This window comes from Garra rufa, chromosome 25, assembly GCF_049309525.1.
Source record: "Garra rufa chromosome 25, GarRuf1.0, whole genome shotgun sequence".
Taxonomy (NCBI): domain Eukaryota; kingdom Metazoa; phylum Chordata; class Actinopteri; order Cypriniformes; family Cyprinidae; genus Garra; species Garra rufa.
The window spans coordinates 2,369,462-2,391,194 of record NC_133385.1 but is presented as its reverse complement, the minus strand read 5'-3'; the positions used below and the strand labels follow the sequence as shown (position 1 = coordinate 2,391,194).

General features: G+C 41.1%; 1 protein-coding gene and 1 pseudogene across 1 annotated transcript in view; both read left to right on the top strand.

Moving 5' to 3' along the window:
* The first annotated feature begins 10,246 nt into the window (after window positions 1–10,246).
* LOC141301013 (L-fucose kinase-like) lies at window positions 10,247–12,229 on the top strand (annotated as a pseudogene).
* Window positions 12,230–14,142: 1,913 nt separating this feature from the next.
* Window positions 14,143–21,733, top strand: part of LOC141301012 (GTPase IMAP family member 8-like) — a 26,354-nt gene continuing 18,763 nt past the window's right edge. Inside the window, exons 1-2 of the mRNA XM_073831269.1 lie at window positions 14,143–14,821; window positions 19,672–20,376. Coding sequence (XP_073687370.1) covers window positions 14,155–14,821; window positions 19,672–20,376 — 1,372 coding nt within the window. The 5' untranslated portion in view covers window positions 14,143–14,154. The remainder of the gene's footprint in view (window positions 14,822–19,671; window positions 20,377–21,733) is intronic.

Sequence of the window (21,733 nt, the reverse complement as noted above, 5' to 3'; positions counted from 1 at the left end):
AATATTAGAGTGTTTGACTTTTTTTTTTTGGTGGCGACTTTTTTTTTTTTTTTTTTGGGCCAGGCAGTGTATATAATTCAAAAAATATTTAATTATTTCAGATTAGATGTTATTTTAGTACTTTGTTTAACTAAACAAAAATGAGAAATGTTAACAATTAGGATGCTATTTAATAAGTGAAATCTCTGATTGAAGTCCTTGGAAATCAAAAAAGTAGTGTTTTAAAAAATCCTTGAAAGTCATGAAATTTAATTTTACACTATCTGTATGAATCCTGTATCTCTCTCTCTCTCTCTCTCTCTCTCTCTCTCTCTCTCTCTCTCTCTCTCTCTTTGTTTTTGCTTTTTATTTAATACAATGTATGAAATTAGAATATATTAAAACAAATAAATGGCTGCTATATTTATAAAAATTTGAAGTTATAATATAGAAAATAAAAATCAGATGATGCCTTTATGAGCACTGTCCAGCAGGTGGAGACAGTGATTTTAAAATGTGAGGATAACATCAGCTCATGTTTGATTGTAGAGCTTTTATTGCATGATTTAACATCAGTTACTTTTTGACCATTAAGATCTGAAAGCTTACAAATTTTTAGCCTAACAATTAGTGCTAAATTTAATTTCAGTATCTTGCATCTATTATGTAGATCCATCAGCTTTGACATTTGTGTTGTTAATATTGAGTCAAAAGACTAAATCAGTCATAAGGGTAACTGTCATAACTGTTTGAAAATCTGCAATCTGAGGATGCAAACAAATCTAAATATTGAGAAAATCACCTGTAAAATTGTCCAAATTAAGTTCTTAGCAATGCATATTACTAATCAGAAATTACGTTTTGATATATTTATGGTGGGGAATCTACAAAATATCTTTACGGAACACTATCTTTACTTAAAATTATTTTTGACATCAAAGAAAACTCGATCATTTTGACCCATACTATTGCTACAAATATACCCGTGCTACTTACGACTGGTTTTGTGCTCCAGGGTCACATATAAGCCTGATTAACTATTTCCATCTAAATATCAATTACTATTTTCACAGCTTTTTCGGGGAAAATAAGTATTTGACACATCAGCATTTTTATCAGTAAGGGTATTTCTAAGTGGGCTGTTGACACAAAATTTCCACCAGATGTAGCCATCAAGCCAAATATTGAATTCATACAAAGAAATCAGAACATTTAAGTATACAAGTTGAGTCATAATAAATAAAGTGAAATGACACAGAGAATAAGTATGAACACATGAAGATAACAAGGTGCAAAATGACAGAAAGCCAGGAGATCACCTGAAATCTGTCAGTATTGAGAGAGAAACCCTGCCCCCTATCAGTACTAATTGATATCAGCTGCTTTAGCCCTAATTGATGGCCTATAAAGGCTTCTCATTACCCAGAAGGCCCACAGGAAAGACTTCATGATGGGTAAAAGCAAAGAACTCTCTCAATATCTTCGTAATCTTATTGTTGACAAGCATTTTGATGGGAATGGGAATCAGTTCACCGTAAACCGGCCACGATCAGGTGCTCCATGTAAGATCCCTGTCCGAGGAGTCCAAAGAATAATCAGGAGAGTTCTCCAAGAGCCAAGAACCACTCACGCAGAACTTCAGGAAGACCTTGCATCAGCAGGTACTGTTGTTTAAAAAAAAAAAAACTATAAGCAATGCACTGAACCGCCGTGGCATCCATGCACGCTCACCACGCAAGACTCCATTGATGAACAAAAAGCAAGTTGAGGCTCGGTTAAAGTTTGCGAAACAGCATTTGAAGAAGCCTGTGGATTATTGGGAGACTATAGTATGGTCAGATGAAAGCAAAATTGAACTTTTTGGCAGTCATTCTACACACCATGTTTGGAGAAGAAATGGCACTGCCCACCACACCAAGAACACCATACCAACAGTTAAGTTTGGGGTTGGAAGCATCATGGTTTGGGGCTGCTTTTCAGCAAGGGGTACTGGCAGACTTCATATTATTGAAGGCAGGATGAATGGAGAAATGTACCCTGACATTCTGGATAAAAAAATCTGCTGCCATCTACCAGAAAGCTGAAAATGAAAAGAGGATGGACATTTCAGCAAGACAATGATCCCAAACACAAGGCCAAGGAAACAATGAAGTGGTTTCAAAGAAAGAAAATCAAGTTGCTTGAATGGCCCAGTCAATCACCTGACCTAAATCTCATAGAAAATCTCTGGAGAGAACTGAAGATCAAAGTTCATAAAAGAGGCCCAAGGAACCTTCAAGATTTAAAGAGCGTTTGTGTGGAAGAATGGGCCAGAATCGCTCCTGAGCAATGCAGACGACTGGTCTCTCCATACAAGAGGCGTCTAGAAGCTGGAATCACCAACAAAGGCTTTTCTACAAAGTATCAAATAAAGTGTGTTCAACACTTATTCCCTGTGTGATTTCACTTTATTTATTATGACTCAACTTGTATACTTAAATGTTCTGATTTCTTTGTATGAATTCTATATTTGGCTTGATGGCTACATCTGGTGGAAATTTTGTGTCAACTTAGAAATACCTTTACTGATAAAAATGCTGATGTGTCAAATAGTTGTTTTCCCCGCTGTGTTTTACTTTTATAACTGTACAGCCTTAATAAGTTTTACTGTTTAATAAAAAAATAATAATAATAATAATAAAAAAAAAAATCGAATTCGTGAACCATTTTGGGCTCTGAAGTCCCGATCTGAATCAAATGATTTGCAAAGTGTGTCTGAAGTTTCGATCCAATCAAATTATTCACAATACGTGGTTGGTTTCAAGTTTACATGAATGATTCGCAATACGTGCAAAGCTCTGATTTGAATCTAATGAATCGCAAACCAGCCGTCTGATACCACTAAAGTGAATGTTACATTTATAAATATATATTATGATAAATATTTGAGAAATGATTGTTGTATGTAAGCAAGCAGATGAACACAAACAGGTGAAGTGTGTTGAGTTGATTCACTGAGAATGATTCAGTTGTGTGGTGTGTTTTGTTCAGTGCTCATGAATCAGTGATGTTCAGGATCTGCTCATGGATTACTATGTCGCTGGAGGTCTGCTGGTGTTGCTGAGTGAGTTTGGTGATGGGATCTGGAGGACAGGGCTCAGTTGTACCCGGCTGAGATACTGATGTCCATCGATTCAGTCCACAGACTCGCTTCTGTGCACAGGTATCTGAAACATGCAAATCATGACAGAATGAAAGTTCTCTGAAGGACATGTTTAATAAACTGTCAATGGGACAATTTCTAGGAGCAACAAATCTTGGTAGTAAATTTTGTTTGATGTGTCTCTGCTCAGGAGAATGTGAATGTGCAAAAGACATAAACCTGAGCATGAATATTTACTCAGCCTGGATCATTTATTTGAACTTTCTTAAACGTAACACACGTCCAGATCTGTGGCAGCTTTAAACACTTTGAACTGATCTTCATCAGTGTCATCATCGTCTTAAAAGCATCATAGATCGTCCAGAACCTTCCTCCTACTCACACTCCACATATTTAACTGCAGGAGTTTGAATAAGAAAGAACAAATCCTTGGGCTATCAAGACAAACGGGTGTTTTGGACCAGAGGAGCTTCACCCACAACGTCAGGTTTCAGGCCTGTGGAGAAGCTGAGCTGAAGCCCTACAAAAGATGACACGGTTTTGTTTAGTTTGAGCCATTATATGTCCGTCACACAGCGTTAGACTTGAATGTCGGCTGCTGCTGCCCGGATGTGGTTGCTAGGAAGTTGCTATGCAGTTGCTGTGGTGTCCTATGCGTTTGTTATGGTATTTAGGGAGTTGCTATGCAGTTGCATTGCTAAGGTTTTTCTTGATGGTTGCTTTGGAGTTGCTATGCAGTTGCTGTGGTGTCCTGTTTGCTATGGTATTTATAGGGTTTCCTTGGGAGTTGATATGCAGTTGCATTGATAAAGTGTTCTGTGTAGTTGCTAGGGAGTTGCTATGCAGTTGTTTGCTATGGTATTTAGGGTGGTTGCTAAGGAGTTGCTATGCAGTTGCATTGCTTAGTTATTCTGGGTGGTTGCTAGAGTATTTTGGCTGGTTGCTAGAGAGTTGCTAAGGTGTTTTAGGGGTTTTCTTTGGTGTTTGGGTTTTTGATAGGGGGTTGCTATGCAGTTGTCTTGCTAAGGTGTTCTGGGTGGTTGCTATGCAGTTGCTATGATGTTCTAGGTGTTTGCTACGGTATTTGTGGTGGTTGCTATGTTGTTGCTATGTGATTGCATTGCTAAGGTGTTCTGAGTGGTTGCTAGGGAGTTGCTATGGTGTTCTTGAAGCATTATAAGGCATTTGTAGGTGCTTGTTAGGGACTTGCTATAGTATTCTAGGTAGTTTGTTAGGGCAAGTTGAGTAGTTTCTAGTGAGTTGCTATTCAACTGAATTGCTATCGTGTTTTAGGTGGTTGCTAGAGTATTTTTAGAGGTTGCTAGGGAGTTGCAATGCAGCTAATTTGCTGTGATGAACTTGGTGGTTACTAGAGTATTTGGATGGTTGCTAGGCAGTTGCTTTGGCGTTTTTAGGGGCTTTCTAGGATATTTGGGTGCAGGGGTGGACTGGCCATCGGGAGAACCGGGAGAATTCCCGTTGGCCTGGCAGCCAATTTGGCCCGCTGCCCTCCAATTATTATTATTATTTGCTGTATTATTATTATTATTATTATTTAATATTGTTATTGTTGTTATTATTGTTTTTGTTGCCGGCCTCATGTACTTATGTGGTTATTTCGGAATTAGCCATTCAAGAATAAAACTCCAATAAATCATGAATTGGTTAGTTTTGCTAATGTTACAAATGTTAGCAGTAGCAGTCAAATAATGAAATTAACGAAAAAACAGAATTAGAATTATAAAGCGTAGGAATGTAGCCAACAAATATTCACATCGTTTTAAAACAGGTTTAGGGAGCTAAGGCATAAAATGCAACCCTTATGCAAATTAACTGTAGTTTTACTAAACATAAAAAAACATGTTTACTAGTTAGGCATAGCCACAAATGAACAACGGTTTTACTACACTATATAGTTTCACCATGGTATTTGTAGTAAATCTCTGATTAAACTAATGGGAATCAATCTGCCAAAAAACATGGTCACTACGTTTACCATAGGCCCAATAATACCATGGTAAATTTTCCTAAGGCAAAACATGACCCATGATAATGCAAAAACATGTTTAGTTTTAAGATTTTTTAAATAAAAAATATATTCAAGATGTAGCTATTTTTTGTTGTACTAATTCTGACTGACAAGCTAAAACAATAACACATGGTCCTAATGTAGTGGCGCTCTTTTTTTATGTTGTCCTTTTTCTCTATCAAATGTTTTAGTAATAATCTTAAATATATCATTTAATAGCTTAGAAGCTCAAGAATCATCCTGGTGGCTGTCTCCTCAACCTTATCAGCAATGTCAAGTATATTACAAAATGCATTATGGTCTTTTAGAATCACAACCTTTTACAATTTTGACAAAAACGTCATTAAAAAGGTCTGACTCGCAGGATTCGATATTTGGTGGTTATTTTGTAAAATAATTAAAAATGTCAGAAAATTTAGACATTCGTGACAGAAAAATACGTATAAAATATATATATGGCGTTTGGTTGGCACCTGGTGGCTATTTGTGGTATAACGCCCTAAACAAACTTTCACAGGAACCACAATTTTTTCATATCAACTTTAAATTTGGAACATAACTTATTTAGGCTTCAATTTGATATCAAATGTAGGATAAAACCTGTTATGTAAAATGTGTATTGTATATAAAATATAATAAAAATTATACTGTGTATTTTCTTTACAGTAAATTTAAACTTCTATTTTATTTATCTGACGATGATGATGATGGCCATATAAAAAATATTGTTGTCCGTGATTTCAAAATTTGGTGTGGGATGGCCTGGATAAGTGTGAGATTTCCCGGCCTGAAATGTTGTCCCAGTCCGCCCCTCTTTGGGTGGTTATTGGGGAGTTGTTATACTGTGATGATCTAGGTGGTTGCTAGGGAGTTGCTGTGCAGTTGGATGGGTGTTTTTAGGTCTTTTATTCCAGTTTAGTGTGGTGTTATAGGTTCGATCACATCACTAACCCAAAATGATGTTCCCTTTTTTTAATGCTGTTTTGAAATGTAGAACTTTCTTTTAAATGTTGTTTTGAGCTTCATTTGAACTTTTAAACATTGTTTTGAATTTTTTTTGAACTTCTGAAATTTAAAATGTTGTTTTGAAATGTACAACTTTGTTTTGAACTCTTCCCTTTTCAAAATTTTAAAATGTTTAATGTTCTTTTGAACTTTAAAATTTTGAAATATAGAACTTTCTTTTTGTGGGTGTTCATATTTTTGAATGTTGTTTTAAAATTTAGAACTTTCATTTGAACTTACAAACGTTTAAACAATGTTTTGAAATGTAAAACTTTGTTTTGAACTTTTACATTTTTAAATTATTTAAATATAGAATTTTCGTTTTGATCTTTGCAAACGTTTTGAAATGTAAAACTTTCTTTTTGTAGCCTTTCACATTTTCTGAACTTTTCATGTCTGAACTTTTTTTTTTAATTTTAGAATGTAATTTTAATTTTAAAATGTAGATTTTCTTTGGGGGGGGTGTTCACATTTTTTTATGTTGTCTTAAAATTTAACACTTTCATTTGAACTTTCAAACTTTTAAACATTGTTTTAAAATTTAAAACATTCTTTTGAACGTTTAATTTTTTTTTTTTTAAATATAGAATGTTCTTTTAAACTTTTACATTTGCAAACATTTTGAAACGTAGAACTTTCTTTTTTTATTTAGAACTTTCCTTTGAACCTTTACATTTTAAAATATAGTAGTCACATTTGAAGTGAATCAAAACCTTTTTCCACTAGGTCTGCGGGGTTACATAATACTTTTTCCTCTATGTGAGCTACTGAAATCTGCATTGAATATGATGAGAAAAGATTTAGTAAATTGTCTTTTTTTACCATTATAAATTGATCTTGATATTTATAAAGCATTATCTGGTGGAAATTTTATGAATGATCTTTAGTAGTGGTATTTACTTCTTCATGAACTTATTCCATGCAATAGAGTGCATCATTTTTAGAAAATACTGTGTGAATTGAAATATTCTGTTTCTATTTTTTTCTTCAAGTAAGTGGAGATACGAGATTGGGAACGGGGTCTATGGGAAGTTCTGCTTACAGTTCATTCAGATCACTATCAGGAGCAGACAGCAGTTCAGTTTTTAGCCAATCACGCTCAAAAGCCTCATCTCACATCTCAGGATTCGGGTCTGTGCGGCCCATTTCTGAGTCTGTTAAACATTCAGGACTCAAAAGAACACAGGACATGCACAAAGTCTCAAAGCATGAACATAAAGACACTGACTCAGACACTGAAGTGAAATGATGAATAATCCTGACTTTGTTATTGTGACAGTGTTTAACCATCCATCCTGGTCACTCAGAGAAAATCACAGCATCTTCAACTTTGTCATCTCCAGCTCCTTCTCCTGTCTTTTTGTCAGTGCCACCGCCTACAAGTCATACAACATTGCTGGTCTCACTATCGTTTTGTAAATTTTCTCTTTCACTCTTGCAGGTACCCTTCTACCGCAAATCATTCCCCTCCATCCATTCCACCCTGCTTGCACTCTCTTTGTTACTTTTCTACCACACTTTCCATTACTTTGGACAACAGACCTCAAGTATTTAAACTCCTCCACCTTCACTACTTCTGCACCTTGTCACTGCACCGTTCTGCTGTCCTCTCTCCCATGTATGCACATGTACTCTGTCTCGCTTTTACTGACTTTCATTCTCCTTCTCTGCAGTGTGTACTCCTTCTCGCCACTTCTCCAAACACACCTCGACCTGTTCCCTACTCTCAAAACAAATCACAATATGTGAACATCATAGGGGTTCCTATCTGATCTCATCTGTCAACCTGTCCATCACCTCTGACAAGAACAATCTAAGAACAAGAAAGGTCTAAGATCCTTGATGCAATCCCGCTTTCACTTTGAACCAGTTTGTTCTTTCTGCTGCACACTCCCCATTGTCACACTGTCCTCATACATATCCTGCACCTCTCTTTCATACTTCTTTGCCACAGTACCACAAATCTTCTCTGGGCACCCTGTCATAAGTTTTTTTTTTTAATCTACAAACACGCAATGCAACTCTAGAAAGATGGTGTTGTGGGTAAATATATATATATATATATATATATATATATATATATATATATATATATATATATATATATATATACACTTCTCCAACAATACTCTGGCATAAATACATGTATTTCCATGCAGTTTATCATAATTGCAGGATCAACCTGCTTAAAATATTAAGCATTTATCCTTGTCTAGGACAGATTTTGGTATTTTCCTTAGGTTTAGTGGGATGAATGATCAAACTCCACTCCAGTTATTTATTTATTTTTTTTTACAGCTGCTATTGTTGTATTTTCAGATAAGTCTTATAAATAAAGAAATGGTCAGCTATTAAAATGCCTGTTTGCAGTGCTTGCTAATAATCTTAAAATTGTTATATTCTATTTAGTATGCATAAAATATTATAAAATAATCCCTAACTTGCAGGTACTGTATGTTATCCTATCCAGGTCCTGAACATTACTCATTTTAGCCATCATAAGTTTTACAATACACCAGAAAATACAGTGAAAATGTGATACATTTTGTAGAATTATATTGTGACGAGCTTCCACGGAGGAATCAACGTATCCCTGGCAACAAACGCTGCACACCTGCACGTCCTCATCGCCGGCTGAGCGGTCCACAGCTCTTTTAAGCAGCACATGCTGAGACAAACAGACAGACTCTGGTATCGAGCCAAATGCAACGCTGGTCTAACCCTTCTCTCTTGTTCTCCCCCAGAAAGCAGCGAGTGACCGATCAACCCACTTTATTTGGAGCACGATTTGGATGCCCACTTTCACCTGGATTGAACACTTAGCACCTCAAGCACTTAAGCCGCATCGCCCAGCACTGACTCTTGGAAGGGAATCCCACCGCGGCCCAGGTAGCGGAACGAGTTGAAAGAGATCGCCTTTACAGCGCTCTACCTCGCGCGGCAAGCTGTCGGGATGAGCAACTCCACCAACATCCTGGAACTCGTGGAGGCGATCGAGCTGGTGGATGCTGTCCATCACCGCGAGGCCAGGGACCGAGCGCCACCGTTCCCTCGGAGGGTGGTCCTCGAGCGACGGCTGCTCGAAGGCACCCTGCGACCAGTCGGCAGGCCGATGGTTCCCCACCGCGAAATGAACCCATGCCCAGCGCTGAACCACCGTCACCCCCTCTAGCGTGGCTGGCAGGCTGCATCGTCCACCAGCACGTACTATCGGGAGCCCCGTAAGCAGATGTGACGGAGGAGGGGAAACGTTTCCAGGCCTTACTGGACTCAGGCAATGCGGTCACCCTCATTCAGTCGTGGCTGTGAGAACCTCGGAGTGGCCAGAAAACTTACCTGCCCATTACCTGCTTGCATGGAGATACTCGCCAAGTACCGGCCCGTAAAGTCACCATCTCGACTTCCCAAGGCATCTGGCCGGTGGAGGCTAGCCTGGTGAAGGACCTGCCGGTGGCCCCTGCTGTACTGTGTCGCTCAGCGGAGGGGGGAGGAGAAGAAATTACTGGTGGTACCCCAGACGAAGACCGAAACCATTCTAGAGCTGGCGCATTCCCAGGTCAATTCGGGGCAGCCAACACCACCCAGCGCATCCGCGACCGCTTTCACTGGCCAGGCCTAGAGGCTAAAGTAAAGCGGTTCTGCCAAGCCTGCCCAACCTGCCAGGTCACGTCGCCCAGGATCCCTCCCCCCAGCCCGCTCATACCACTGCCCATCATCGACGTGCCCTTCGAGTGGATTGGAATGGACATAGTGGGGCCGTTGCCGAAGTCTGCTTGCGGTCACAAGCACATCCTGGTGATTGTCGACTATGCCACCCAGTACCCAGAGGCAGTCCCCCTGCGGAAAGCCACCGCCAAGTCCATCGCCCAGGAGCTGTTTCTGCTGGCCAGCCGAGTTGGCCTCCCCTTGGAGATACTGACTGACCAGGAAATCCCGTTCATGTCCCGGCTGATGCCGGATCTCTGCAGGCTGCTGCGGGTGAAGCAGTTGAGGACCACAGTGTACCACCCGCAAACGGACGGACTCGTGGAGAGATTCAACCAGACCCTTTGAGACGTGTTACAGCAGAGAATAAGTGGGTTCGGGATCTCATGCTCCCCTACGTACTCTTCGGGATCCGCGAAATCTCCCAGGCCTCAACTAGCTTTACCCCCTTCGAGCTCCTTTTCGGCCGTCAACCTCGTGGGCTCCTGGATGTGGCCAGGGAAGCTTGTGAGCAGCAGCCTGCCCCTCATCGTACCATCGTCGAACACGTCCGACAGATGAGGGAACGGATCGATCGAGTGATGCCATTGGTCTGGGAGCATCTAAGCAAGGCCCAGCAAGCACAGCAACTCCACTACAACCGGGCAGCCCAACCACGGGAATTCCAGCCTGGAGACCGCATCATGGTCCTGATCCTCAGGAATGGAAGACAGAACTGTAATGTATAGTGGCATCTAGATAATGCAATTACATATTGACTAATTTTTTTTTTAATAGATTGAGGCATTTTCAAATGAATAGATAATATAATAATATTAATTTATTCAAGTCATAGTTTAATTGTATATGTGTGTTTCTAGGCACCAGAGGTATTGTGGCAGGTGCAGATCTTGCAGCAGTATACATAGACACATGAAGGAGCTATGACACAAACTCTCTCATTCATGATTTTTTTACCTGGAGCAGATTCTTACCACCGGTTTAAGAGATGCTTATATTCCTATAGTGGGACACTTAACATAATTTCTAGAGTAATATAGGGTTTTATATGGCTTTGAAGCTTGACCAAACAGGAGTTTAATGTTTTTTAATAAGCTGAATTTGAAAGCATTTTAAATGTTTTAGGTGGTGGATGGCAGGACCAGGTTGGTGGGCTGTTTGAACGAGTGAAACTGGCGCGATCTGCAGCTCAGTTACCGCTGAGAGTGGAACTAGAACAGCTCTCTCTGACTGAGGACTTCCTGTCTGTCCTGCAGCAGCATTTTCTTCTGGTTTACACTGGAAAGACGCATTTAGCACAGAACCTGCTGCAGGTACGAGCGGCTGATGGTGACAATCAGACTTCATGAACTCTGTGTTGAGTTTTCACTGATCACTGTGTGTGTGCAGGACGTGGTGCGGAGCTGGTATGCGTGTTTACCCTCCATCGTACAGAACACAGAGCAGCTGGTGACCAATGCAGAGGAGTGTGCTGAAGTCTGCAGAGATGGTAGGAATCACACTCACTAATATAAGATTTAAGTTGACTATTATAAGGTTCTCTCTCCCTCTCAGGATCTCTCGTCAGATTGGGACTCTATGAACATATACTCGCAGCAGAAGAAGCTGATGGCTCCAGGCTGTGATCTGGCAGCAGTGAGATCCAATAATGAACGCACTTCAGCCACTGAGTTTAGGACAGAGTCTGGCAGGAGCAGGAGGAGGAGGATTCCTGTTCTTACTCACCCATGAGCTCATAAACATACAGGTGAGCTGGAGAAACTGATTCAACTACTGCAGACTGACATGTGAAAAGAATGGTTGTTTTGTAACCCTTTCCGAACTGTAGAAGCTGTGAGGTGATTGGTTTCTGAAAGGCTTGTGTGTGTTTACTGTCCTAAAACTAATTATCTAACTTTTAATTTAACCATAACTAAAATGGAAAAACATAAACATTTTGAGTAATTACATGAATGTAATTAAGTACTTTACAATAAAATATAACTTAAACAACTAAAATACCCACTGTACAAATACCACAAAAATTCAGTAATAACCAAACCATATTATTAATTAAAAGCTTGTCTAAAAAGATGTGTCTTTAAATGTTTTTTAAAAGACTCTACAGAACCCGTCGTTCTCAGTGTTAAAGGAAGCGAGTTTAAGAGCCTTGGAGCCACAACACAAAAAGCAGAGTGTTCTAAAAAACACTTGTTCTAGGAATAGTTAAGAGGTCAGATGACCTCAGAGACCGGTCTTGGTGTTGGTCCTGCTGTTGTGTTTGACAGGGCATTGGTTTCTTCAATGTTCATTCAGTGGAGCTGGATATGGATAGGATCTCAATCATTCAGAAAAGCTCTGAACATCCCGAACAACAGCAGATGACATGAACCTGAGTGCCTTGTAAATAGCAATTCAATTGTTGTTTATGTAAATGTTGCATTTATTAGTGTTTGCATTTAATGTTTTAACTTCTCTTTACTGAAGCATTATATTAAATGTATAAAAGTACCTGAAAATGTTTTCTTTTCTTTTTACTTAATGTAAAAAATATAATTTTAAAAGAGTGGTCATGCTTTACTCTGACCTTTGGATCTTGTACTTGGTTATTGGCTGTATAAAAATTCAAGTACATAGATGAAGAATAACTGATGAAATAACATGTCTACTTCGTAAAGAGCTGTCTATAAATTGGTATATTCCCCTTGACTAACTACTAGAATAGCTCTTAGGATACAGAGTGGCTGTGTTTTACATCTGTCCTGAACTAGCAGGCTGTGAGGGTAAAGGAGGACTGCTCCAACAAGTGTTTACACATATAGTATATAATACGCTTTTTATTTATTAATGAGACTTTGTTCTCTGTCCAAAGTGTACAACTGTACAATAAGTTAATTATTTACTAAGGTGCCATTATTCTCAATACTTCCTTGTACCACGGTAAAGTTAGTGTCAAACACGTTGGAAGTGAAATCAAAGTACAGACTACTAGTCTGCTGGTGAGACTAAATGTACTGTGAAACTCAGACTGAAGAAAAATGGACCTCGGTAAGCATTTATTCTCTTGAAAATGATCGCCTTTTACTAGTAAACATTACCTTAGTAAGACTTTGGAATAATGTCATATTAGTTAACGATAGTTAGTGCATTAAGCAATACATCTGTTATTGTGTTTATTAATGTTTATTATTAGTTCATAAAAATACTTCATTGTTAGTTCATGTTATATCAGGTAACAGATACAAACTTTTGATTTTAGTCATGTATTATAAAACTTAATCGGTTAACGTTATACTACATGGCTGTTGAATGCTTGAATCTGATTGGCTGATTAACATTATTTTCAGGGAAACGCACGGCGAATGTATTTCCATTAACTTTAAATTTACTTGAAGTTGAACTATTAGTAGAGACGATGCTGCCAGTCTCCTTTGAGAGACGCACAGACTTGAGAGAGCTAATTGGCATCACCACCTCGGGTGTGAATTATTTTCTATGAATTCAACAAACCGTCGTCAATTATTCCTTACTTCATACTTGAAACTTATTGTAAAGGGTTATCATTACTTTTACTTATACTTAGTTCACACTTTCATTTTCATATTAGTCTATAAGGTTTTAAATCTTGTTTTAATTTCCTGAACACAGTCGTGCATTCTTTGTGATTTGCCACGACTGCAATGATGCATGAATGTGCTCTCTGTATTTTTTATTTTTTTATTTTTTAGATTAACTGATGTAATATTGTCAGGGTCCTGCTCTGACAGTCTTGTCTGTTTTATCCTTGTTTAATGTTTCTTTGTTTGTCTTGTGCTTGAGCACATGGCTTTGTCCATGCTCTGCTGGCCTAGCCCACATCAACTAAAGTCTCACACAACCCTGCAGTCACTCTTGGTTTTTAACAGTTTATTAAACTGTGCTTATTTCATGTACATAGATTATAAAGCAAACCAACTCAGCATCACATCAGTGACCTGTAACAATGAATACCTTTTGTTTGCATTAATGACTGTACAGTATGTCTTATTTATTTTATTACATTAAGATTTTGTTAAATAAACATTCAGAACCAGAATCAGAAAGAGCCAAGTGTGTTCACACACACAAGGAATTTGCAATAGGAACTTCCAGTGCAGAGAGTACAAACATAGTGTTCACAAACTGTTCTTATGTCTGGCTGTTTTTGTGCACGCGCTCACAAATATTCAGCAGACATTTACATGTACTGAGTATAATATAATCTTGGATAAGTGTGTTTTGTTCTCGTTTTATTACAGGTGCAGTCCAACATCTCTCAGAGCTGAGGATTGTGTTGATGGGTTATAGAACTGCTGGTAAAAGTTCAACAGGAAACACTATCCTGGGCAGAGAGGAGTTTGACTTGAAGACATCTGTTCAGTGTGTGAGGAGACATGGAGAAGTAGCAGACAGACACATCACTGTCATTGAAGCTCCAGGATGGTGGAGGATGTACACTGTTGAGTTCAGTTCTGAGTTACTGAAACAGGAGATTCTGCTCAGTGTGTCTCTGTGTCCTCCAGGACCACACGCTGTACTACTGATCATAAATGTGGATAATAGATTTGAAGAGACTGAGAGAAAAGCATTGCAGGGTCATCTGGATCTTCTCAGTGAGAGAGTCTGGAGTCACACTATAGTGCTGTTCACTCGTGGAGACTCTCTGTTAGACACATCTATAGAGCAGCACATTGAGAGAGAAGGACAGGATCTCCAGTGGCTGCTGGACAAATGTGGGAACAGGTATCATGTTCTCAACAATCAGAACAGGAGAGACCACACTCAGATCAAGGAGCTGCTGGAGAAGATTGAGGAGACAGTGGCACAAAACAACGGCTGCCATTTTGAAATAGACAGAAAGATTTTACAGGAGATAAAAGAGAGAAGAAGAGCAGAGGAAGAGAGAGCAGAAGAACGAATGAAGAGGGTGAAAAAACAGAGAGACAAGATCAGATCACAGATGAGTGAGTCAACATACTTCTTCATAGTGCAGCCACAGCTGTGTTTTGTTATTCTGCCCTGTGTTTCTCTGTTTTCATGTGGAATATGGACATTATTGATAGACTTAATGAAAACAAAAATATCACATCCTTTTCCAGTGATTGTTGAGTTTTAATGGATCAGTGTGAAAATGGCAGTTATGTTTCCTGACATTATTATTCCAACAGCAAATGTTGCTACTGATGTTTTTGGATCAAGAACACTTTACGGCTTACACCTTTGTAATAGGTTTCTATTTATTTTTTTTGGTTTCCCACGGCAGATGATTTTGAGTCATGGCCCACAAGATGTTTTGGATTATTTGCTTATAGGTCCAACCCTTCTGGACATTTACAGAGGCTCCTAGCGGACACCTGTCCTCTGTCGGCCGCTCAGCCTGAACCACACACACAAAATAAAAAAGATAATTATTATTCTAAATTATGTAAATTGATAATTATTTAAAATGGTATGATAGAAAGTCATCTTAACAAAGTAGTAATTCCCTTTATGTCGCCTTTCCACATGACTTTTTTTCAGTTCTGTTGGGGTGATGGAGAAATCACTCACAGGTGGGTCTATGTAGTAGTTTAGCCAATCAGTTTTCTGAAGTCTAATCTGAACAGGGTGATTATTTTGTAGCCCAGAGGTGGCCAATGTCGTCCCTGGAGAGCCACTCCTACAGAGTTCAGCTCCAACCTTAATTAAACCTAAACAAGCTAATCAAGATCTAATGGCTACTAGAAAGCTACAGTTAAGTGAGTTTTTATCGAGGTTGGAGCAAAACTGTAACAAAACACTCGTTACAGCCCTTATGGCTAATAGTCAGGTAAAGGCCAATCAGTGTTCCTCAAATCTAATCTGAAAAAAAGGAGATTGTTTTATTGGCACCTTATGATCCACTGTTACAGTCAGGACTAGTCTAAAGGGGTTAAGAAAGGCAGACCAGTGTTTCTGTAACCAAGGAGGTCTGGGGACTGACGTGTGGATCCAAACGCAGGCTTTATTAGAAGACATGGTCAAACAGACAGGGTCAAACAACAGCAAACAATAACAACAAGGATAATCCAGAGAGTAGTCAAAACACAGGCAGAAGGTCGGGGCTGGCAGAGAGAATCAAACCTGGGAAGGAGTCCAGGAATCAAACACAGGAAAACAAACACGGGAAGAAACGCTCAGAAATGCAGCCGGGGCAATACGAGACTTCGCGAAGAAGCTATGTGTGTGAGTGGCATTTAAGCTGTCCATGTGATGAGCTGCAGGTGTGAGCAGTGATCAGTGCAGTGAGAAACAGGGAGCAGGTGAATGCAGTGATTAGTGCAGTGTCTTGTGGGGAATGAAGTCCATGATGTGTAGTGCAAGAGTTAATGACAGGACGACTCAATTGGTGACAGAGCCCCCCCCCCCCCCCAAGGAGCGGCTTCCAGACGCTCTAACCACCTAATGAAACCGGAGGGTGGTGGAGCGGAGGCGGAACAGGGGGAGGGATGGAGGGCCAGGTCCATGTGGGGGTAATGGAGCTATGGACAGAGGCGGAGCCGACGGAGGGAGAAGCCATGGTGGAGGAAGGGTTGGCTCCTCCATGGGGCCGACCGACAGAGGTGGAGCCGGTGGAGCCCGAGGCGGAACCGGAGAGTCGATGGTCCTGGGCGACAGAGAGGATCCGGAGGGCCAAAGCGGAATCCAAGGCTCTGGCGACCAAGGCGGAGATGGAGGTCCGGAGGTACGTGGGTGGAGCTGGTTGCTGAAACCACCCCCGTCTAGAGCGACAGTGCTGACAGCAGCGGCAATCCCCCTGTCACTCAAGTGGCCATGCCCTTAATTATGCTGAACTTTAAGGCTTAATATAACTTAAACCGATGAGTTATAAAAAAAATTCACCCCCCTCACAGTTGACATGAAGGGCAAAACTAGCTATATAGACCAAAACCATTTTTTGAACCAGGCTGTAAACATACTTTTTTCTGCTGTAAAGTTGGGAATTTTAACATGGAGTGTCAATGGGATTGAGTCCCTTTTGCAGCCAGCCTCAAGCGGCCAGTCGATGAATTGCAGTTTCAGTCACTTCCGTGTTGGTTTCACGAGGGAGACCGGAAGGTTGCCCCTTGGGCTGGAGGCGATGGTGAGGGATCCTCTAGCCAGGGCACCGATGGAGACTGGCAGTCCCACGGCAAGTCCTCTGCACCGCAGGTGGATTGAAGGTGAGCAGAGGGACTGTCAGGAGACAGAGGTGGTGGGACTGGAGCAGTAGGGAGGCTGGGTGGGAAACTCAACAGTCCATAAATGGCCTCTGTGGCCTGAACCGGGCAGACAGAAATCTCAGGACGACTGGACGGAACCAGCGGAGGCTCTGGAAGGCCGGGCGGAACCAGCAGAGACTCTGGGAGGCCGGGCGGCACCAGCGGAGACTCTGGGAGGCCAGGCGGCACCAGCGGAGACTCTGAGAGGACGGGCGGCACCAGCGGAGACTCTGGGAGGCCGGGGGGCACCAGCGGAGACTCTGGGAGGCCAGGCGGCACCATCTTGGCCGGGGACTCAGGCTTGGAGGCCATCTTGGCCAGGGACTCAGGAATGGCGGCCATCTTGGCTGAGAATTCAGGAACGGAGGCCATCTTGCGTGTAAACTCTGGCGTGGTAGCCATCTTGCTTGCTGACTCTGGTGTGGTAGCCATCTTGCTTGCTGACTCTGGTGTGGTAGCCATCTTGCTTGCAGACTCGGGCGTGGTAGCCATCTTGCTTGCAGACTCGGGTGTGGTAGCCATCTTGCTTGCAGACTCGGGCGTGGTAGCCATCTTGCTTGCTGACTCTGGTGTGGTAGCCATCTTGCTTGCAGACTTGGGCGTGGCAGCCATCTTGCTTGCAGACTCGGGCGTGGTAGCCATCTTGCTTGCTGACTCTGGTGTGGTAGCCATCTTGCTTGCAGACTCGGGTGTGGTAGCCATCTTGCTTGCAGACTTGGGCGTGGCAGCCATCTTGCTTGCAGACTCGGGCGTGGTAGCCATCTTGCTTGCTGACTCTGGTGTGGTAGCCATCTTGCTTGCAGACTCGGGTGTGGTAGCCATCTTGCTTGCAGACTTGGGCGTGGCAGCCATCTTGCTTGCAGACTCGGGCGTGGTAGCCATCTTGCTTGCAGACTTGGGCGTGGCAGCCATCTTGCTTGCAGACTCGGGCGTGGTAGCCATCTTGCTTGCTGACTCTGGTGTGGTAGCCATCTTGCTTGCAGACTCGGGTGTGGTAGCCATCTTGCTTGCAGACTTGGGCGTGGCAGCCATCTTGCTTGCAGACTCGGGCGTGGTAGCCATCTTGCTTGCAGACTTGGGCGTGGCAGCCATCTTGCTTGCAGACTCGGGCGTGGTAGCCATCTTGCTTGCAGACTCGGGTGTGGTAGCCATCTTGCTTGCAGACTTGGGCGTGGCACCCATCTTGCTTGCAGACTCGGGCGTGGTAGCCATCTTGCTTGCTGACTCTGGTGTGGTAGCCATCTTGCTTGCAGACTTGGGCGGTTTTGTAGATGTGGCTTGAACAGTTCCAGGCATGACAGATGGGATGTGTAAAAGTTCTGGTGATGTGGGTGCTGTAGGACTGTGAGGCTCCTCATCCGCAGTCCCAACATTAAACGTTGAACCGGCCAGCAGGAGAGCATAGTCTATGTACTGTTCAAGTGTCCAGTGCGGGGTGTGTAAAGGCATACTGGGTTCTAAATTCTGGTTCAGTCCATAAAAGAAAAATGTCAGTGAAATCTACCTGGTAACATAGTTCGCAGAAGTCAGCCACATACTCCTCAATAGGCCGGTTGTTCTGGCGAAGACGAACTAGACAGTCTCCTGGGTTCATGGTGAACGGCTGATGAATAAAGCCGCTGGATCCGGGGTGTGGTGAAGTCTTCTGTAATGACTGAGGTCTGGAGACTGACGTGTGGATCCAAACGCAGGCTTTATTAGAACACGTCATCAAACAGACAGGGTCAAACACCAGCAAACAATAACAACGAGGATAATCCAGAGAGTAGTGAAAACACAGGCAGAAGGTCGGGGCTGGTAGCGAAAATCAAACACGGGAAAACAAACACGGGAATAAACGCTCAGAAATGCAGCCGGGGCAATACAAGACTTCGCGAAGAAGCTGTGTGTGTGAGTGGCATTTAAGCTGTCCGTGTGATGAGCTGCAGGTGTGAGCAGTGATCAGTGCAGTGAGAAACAGGGAGCAGGTGAATGCAGTGATTAGTGCAGTGTCTTGTGGGGAATGAAGTCCATGATGTGTAGTGCAAGAGTAAATGACAGGACGACTCAATTCGTGACAGTTTCTCTAGTGAAGGTTTGACTGAAGACGTTTGTAACCAAGGTAAAGACAATTACAAAGACATATAGGAGTCATACATTAGACACACAAGAAACAATTATTATTAATTTAAAACAAACCGTGTAGTGACCTCTCTGCACACTGACCACAAACATTGTATTTTGCACGAGCAGTTTTCAATATGGTCTCATGTCGGTGTTTTGTAACTGATGCTCACTGAAGAAGTGTGTTTTGGAGGTCAGTGGTGTTTATGTACGAATAGACATCAGACATACCTTCAGATCACATTCAGATCAGTTTTTGATCCAAGGAGATACAACCTTCTTGAGCTGACATACTGATGTATCCATTCACTACTGTGTAGACTTTTTAATAAACTTTTTTTTTTGTGGGCCATGACATAAAAAAGCCATGACGCAAAATTGGTTGTTGGACCAAATTAGATGGATTGACCTTTTATTCAATTAATTTAGAGCAGTTATTTGCAGATTCTCAATACAATATTTTGGATAAGTGTGTTTTGTCTTTGTTGCAGGTGATGCCCAAAGTCTCTCAGAGCTGAGGATTGTGTTGATGGGATATAGAGCTGCTGGTAAGAGTTCAACAGGAAACACTATCCTGGGAAACAAACAGTTTATCTTGAAGAGATCTGTTCAGTGTGTGAGGAGACATGGAGAAGTAGCAGACAGACACATCACTGTCATTGAAGCTCCAGGATGGTGGAGGAATTCCACTGTAGAGAAGAGTCCTGAGTTACTGAAACAGGAGATTCTGCTCAGTGTGTCTCTGTGTCCTCCAGGACCACACGCTGTACTACTGATCATAAATGTGGACACTGGATTTAAAGAGAATGAGAGAAAAGCATTGCAGGCTCATGTGGGTCTTCTCGGTGAGAAAGTCTGGAGTCACACTATAGTGCTGTTCACTAATGGAGACCATCTGTTAGACACATCTATAGAGCAGCACATTGAGAGAGAAGGACAGGATCTCCAGTGGCTGCTGGACAAATGTGGGAACAGGTATCATGTTCTCAACAATCAGAACAGGAGAGACCACACTCAGATCAAGGAGCTGCTGGAGAAGATTGAGGAGACAGTGGCACAAAACAACGGCCGCCATTTTGAAATAGACAGTAAGATTTTACAGAAGATGAAAGAGAGAAGAAAAGCAGAGGAAGAGAGAGCAGAAGAACGAATGAAGAGGATGAAAAAACAGAGAGACGACATCAGATGTCAGATGAGTAAGTGAGCATAATTATGTGTAGATATTATCATATATTTTTATCATGCTATAAAAAATGCTTTAACTATACGAGTGTGCGGAGCACAAACTAATGTGAAGTTAGTTTATTGCAGTGATAATAAATACTTGAGTAATTTTATATGATTTCTCTTGACTACTTCAAATTTCAGACCTCAACCCATTTTTAAAAATTTAACTTTCTGCTAATTGAATTGTATCAATTGTGGCAACAGTCTGTTAACAGTGAAAAATAATGAAAAATAAATAAAAAATAAAATAAATGAAAAATAAAATGTTGAGCCAATTGAAAAGCAAATGAATCTACAAAACTATGTTATTGGCCCAATTAAATATTTTAAATCGTGGAAGCGTACATTTTTTGTTTTACCTAATTTTAAAATGCATATTGGTAAATGTATATTGATAAAGCCACCTTACTGAATTGTTGATTCCCTGTTGTCCCAAAAGAAAAAGAAAAAAATATTAAATTATGTCACATTTAAATCATTTTTAATGAAATCTCCAAAAAATGTGAAAATACTGTAATATTATAAATACACTGTACATTTTCTGTACAGTATACATTACAAAATATAAAAAAGATACACAAAGCTGATGAATTGTACATTATACATTAATACATTCACAAACATGCAAAAAAAAATGTCATAAACATAAAACGGGTTTGGAATTACATGAGCGTAATAAATGAAAGAATTTATATTTTTGGGTTAACTATCCCTTTAAGTCCTTGTTGTACTCATGATGAGTGCATACAATAATCCAAAGAGTACAATAAATGCATTTCATAAGTTTGCAAGCTCCACCTTCTCTTCCAGGACAACAGAGACATTCAATCAATCAATCACAATTATTTATACAGCGATACATACAACAATGCGGGTTGTGTCAAAGCAACTTTACAGTATTAAATAGGACAATAGTGTCAATAGTGCAAAAGTTCCATGTTGCAGCAAAGTCAAATATGCAACGGACTCACTTGAGGTGTTCTTTACTGACGATCCGTCTCCGGGGCTCATCTAGTTGATCTAGTCTCATCTAGATGTGCCTCCGCTGACATTCAGGACTGTAGAGGTCGTCTTTAGGTGTTGATCCACCATCTAGGCTGGGTACAGACTAGATCCAGGGGACTGCAGTGACCATCTGATCTGGATACAGACTGGAATTGGTGGCTACTGGTACCTCGAGATAAGAACAAAACAGTATTAGATGCCATTTTTCTTACGACGCAACAAGTACATAAGGTGTAATGGGATGTTCCCAGTTCCGGTTGACCTAACATTGAGCACACTTACAGTAATATGGCCTTTTGAAGTGCAACTGCCACTGCTTAC